Here is a 3636-nt window from a genome sequence, read left to right on the forward strand (position 1 = left end):
GGTAACAAGACTAGCTTTTGATATCTGAAAAGAGGGAAAGCTTGGGCCACGGGGGGAGGGGGACGGGACAGGCGGAGAAGAGGGGGGAGAGAGGGGGTGAAATATATTCTGCATTAATTGCTGGTTATGCAAAGCGCAGGCAAAATGAAGCAGAAAATAAAATTCATTGGTTTTTAGCTATTGTTTCTTGACTAAATGTGTGGCTCAAATGGTGCTTCATTTTTGTGCCAGGACCCTTGAAATTTTAAAATGTTTATGGGGAGGGGCCCCAGACCCCGCATGTGCCTTCGCGCGCTAACCGGCGCTTACGTGGGTCGGGTGGTGCGGTGTGCTCATCCTTTTTTTGGGGGATGTGCCCTTAAAAATCTGGAAAAATACTGTCTAGGCCTCGAAGCTCTGGATCATCGCCCCCCTGGCTCGAGATGTAACCCTGGGGGGACATAGACCCTCTCAGTCCTACTGTTAACACACACACACACACACAACAATCTTCATGAACACAGATGTCCAGGATGTGCTACTTACGTGATACTGGCCATATATACATACAAACCCACATGTTTGCTATGTATCCTATGCTACTGGCACGATGTTCAATTGCACCACACATTTAGAGGGAATGGCTATATATATATATATATATATATATATTATATATAATATATTATATATTACGTGAGATGCATCGTATATCAGTTAATGTCAACAGGTAGGACCACCCACTGGTAGTGGCGCGCATAGACATTTTATCACCTACGGTTAACGTATAATCTATTATAATATAGTAACAGAATGCCTGCAAGCCAGTCTTCAATTCGACTACGCTTCGGTGGCGTAATGTTGTCGTTGTACTCAATGATGCACACGCCAGAAGAATAGCCTTTTCATTGGGTGGCTAAAAAAGAACTTCAATGGGGGCTAAAGGTCTTGCTCAAATCTTTAAAACATCCAGAGGGAGCGTTTGTATGACAAACTTATTGATGCATTTCCGGTTAATAACATTAAATTGGTCTAATAATTAACGGTAATGCCTGCGTGATACTGTGAATGACGATTAAATTTTATAATAGGCACTTGCAGTAATGAAATTCCTAGCAGCGCACTGTATAAGCCTGCTTTTTTAACAGCGCTGCCTATAAGGAATGCTTTAATGGTGGGTGTTTTTTAATAACAAGCGGTGTAGCAGTATTCTCATAGCTGTTAACACACTGACGATCACGTGCACTGTAACGACCTTATCACTCTGTAACGTATGTTGCACACACGTAATGATATATGCTCACTGCTGTAATGATATAATTCTGTAACGATATGCTCACTGCTGTAACGATATAATGCTGTAATGATATAATAGTGTAACAATATGCTCACTAATGTAACGATATGCTCACTGCTGTAATGATATGCTCACTGCTGTGATGATATAAAGCTGTAACGATATAATACTGTAACGATATGCTCACTAATGTAACGATATGCTCACTGCTGTAACGATATAATGCTGTAATGATATAAAGCTGTAATGATATAATACTGTAACGATATGCTCACTAATGTAACGATATGCTTACTGCTGTAACGATATAATGCTGTAATGATATAAGCCTGTAATGATCAATATGCTCTTTGTGTAATGATATGCTCACTGCTGTAACGATATGTGCACTGCTGCAATGACATGCTCTGGTAATTCTGGATTAAGTGAGACGTAACACTGGTCTAATAACAGCTCTGTAACAACACGCTCTGTGCTATAACTCTACGCTCAACCTCAACATAGCACTGTCAAAGACCGTATACAATTGACTTATCCGTCTGTGAAAGCCAACCACGCCCCCCTCTCCCGGAGGTTGTTGCTGCTAGGGGCATCAAGCTAGATCAGTGTGTATGTGTTCTCCGCTCATGCACGCTAAAATTTTCAACCTTTCCAAACTTCACAATGCTTTGTCGTTGAGCAGCATTATTAGAGTGCGGCATCGCGACGCTGATTGGCTCGGCCCACTCGTCGATCACTCCGGGCAGATAGGTCAATTGCATGCGCTCCCGCAACACCGCTACATCGTCGCCGGTTCGTGTCGATGATCGCAACGCGTTGCTGCAGCGACGCAGCATCGTCCGTTAACGCCCTCTTGTTTCTTTTTTCCGGCAGCGTTGATCGAGGTCACGCAGCCGGTGTTCGTGTCGCGCGACGATTCGAATTCGCGCGTCAGCACGATCAAGGAGATCCGCAGGCGGGCCACGTCCGACGGGAAGTGGCCACAGATTGCCATCTTCCCGGAAGGAACGTGCACGAACAGGAGCTGCCTCATATCATTCAAACCAGGTGTGCACGCATGCAGCGTAAAAGCATGGAGGAAGCGCGTCTAGACTAGACTGCATCTGGTGCAACCGTGGAAATAACTTCTACCATAAGAACTTCATAAAGAACTACATAAAGAACTACTAAAAAAATAACTTACATAAAATTACATACATAAAAAAATTACTTACATAAAGAACTTCTAAAAAAAAATAAAAAATACAAATAAACGTACTTTTTTTTACACGACTAATATACCAGTGTCTCTGGGTGCAACGTATCCGTGGGGCTCGGGGTACATTCGCGTGACTGCGGATGTTTTGCGTGTTTGGTGTTCGTGTAAATATTCACGGGGGACAATAGCAACCAAGATACGTTCGCAGTATTTCTCTCAGATGTCACTTTTAACAATCGCCCATCGTGCCATTACAGAGAGCAGACGTGCGCATCACGCAAGCGGTCGCAAGCGATAACAAGAGCAATCGGAGATAGCAAACCTCCGCCACAGCATAACAGTCCCTGCCCCATTTTGCTGGTACACCAAATATAGTTTGATGAAATTTTCAGAAATTTGAAAAAAAAGATCCAGTTTTTTTCATGAATTTTGAATGCATCCGAAGTCTTCCCCACAAAAAAATCCTGGATCCAGATCTGGATCCGGATCACCACCAAAATCTAATCGATTGGTTGTTGGGCCAAGACCAACCCATCCCAAAAATTCATCAAAATCCGTCCGTAACCTTTTGAGATATCCTGTTGACAGATAAACAAACCAACAAACAAACAAACAAACAGAGGCGAAAACATAACCTCCATGGCGGAGGTAATTATAATGATTTCTTTTTCGTGCAAAAGGTGCGTTCTACCCGGGAGTTCCAGTGCAGCCAGTGCTGATCCGATATCAAAACCGTCTGGACACGGTAACTTGGACATGGGATGGTTTGGATGTGTGAGTGATCTATCTAATTGGCCATCTACCTATCGGTGTGTTAGTCTGCCTGTCCATCGTATGGCAAAAGTAAAACAAAACACGTGTTTTGGGTTGGATTATTGTTCGGCGGTATTATCAGTTTCCGATCAGGAAACTTCCGTTCGATCCATGGCAGGGGTCGAAATAAGCGATGGTCCGATGGTCCGGGGCCATCAAATAATCAGGAGGACCATCAGATTTTCAAAGTCCATGGTCCGATGGACCATTGAATATTTTGGTCCCATTTTACGGTAAATTTCTTGCACGCCGCATTACTTTTAGAGAACAATTTGAAATTTAGGAGGACCATCTAAAATTTAGGAGGACCATCTCAAATTTAGGAGGACCAACTAGATGGTTCCGTGGA

The 3636-nt window shown here is 43.3% G+C and overlaps 1 protein-coding gene across 1 annotated transcript in view; it reads left to right on the forward strand.

Moving 5' to 3' along the window:
• LOC106810196 (lysophosphatidylcholine acyltransferase 2-like) overlaps positions 1–3253 on the forward strand; it is an 11714-nt gene extending 8461 nt beyond the window's left edge. The window contains exons 4-5 of the mRNA XM_014813476.1: positions 2150–2323; positions 3155–3253. Of these exons, the coding sequence (XP_014668962.1) occupies positions 2150–2323; positions 3155–3252 (272 nt within the window). The 3' untranslated portion in view covers position 3253. The remainder of the gene's footprint in view (positions 1–2149; positions 2324–3154) is intronic.
• The last annotated feature ends 383 nt before the right edge of the window (positions 3254–3636 follow it).

Source organism: Priapulus caudatus, unplaced genomic scaffold (assembly GCF_000485595.1).
Source record: "Priapulus caudatus unplaced genomic scaffold, Priapulus_caudatus-5.0.1 Scaffold418, whole genome shotgun sequence".
NCBI classification, from domain to species: Eukaryota; Metazoa; Priapulida; class Priapulimorpha; order Priapulimorphida; family Priapulidae; genus Priapulus; species Priapulus caudatus.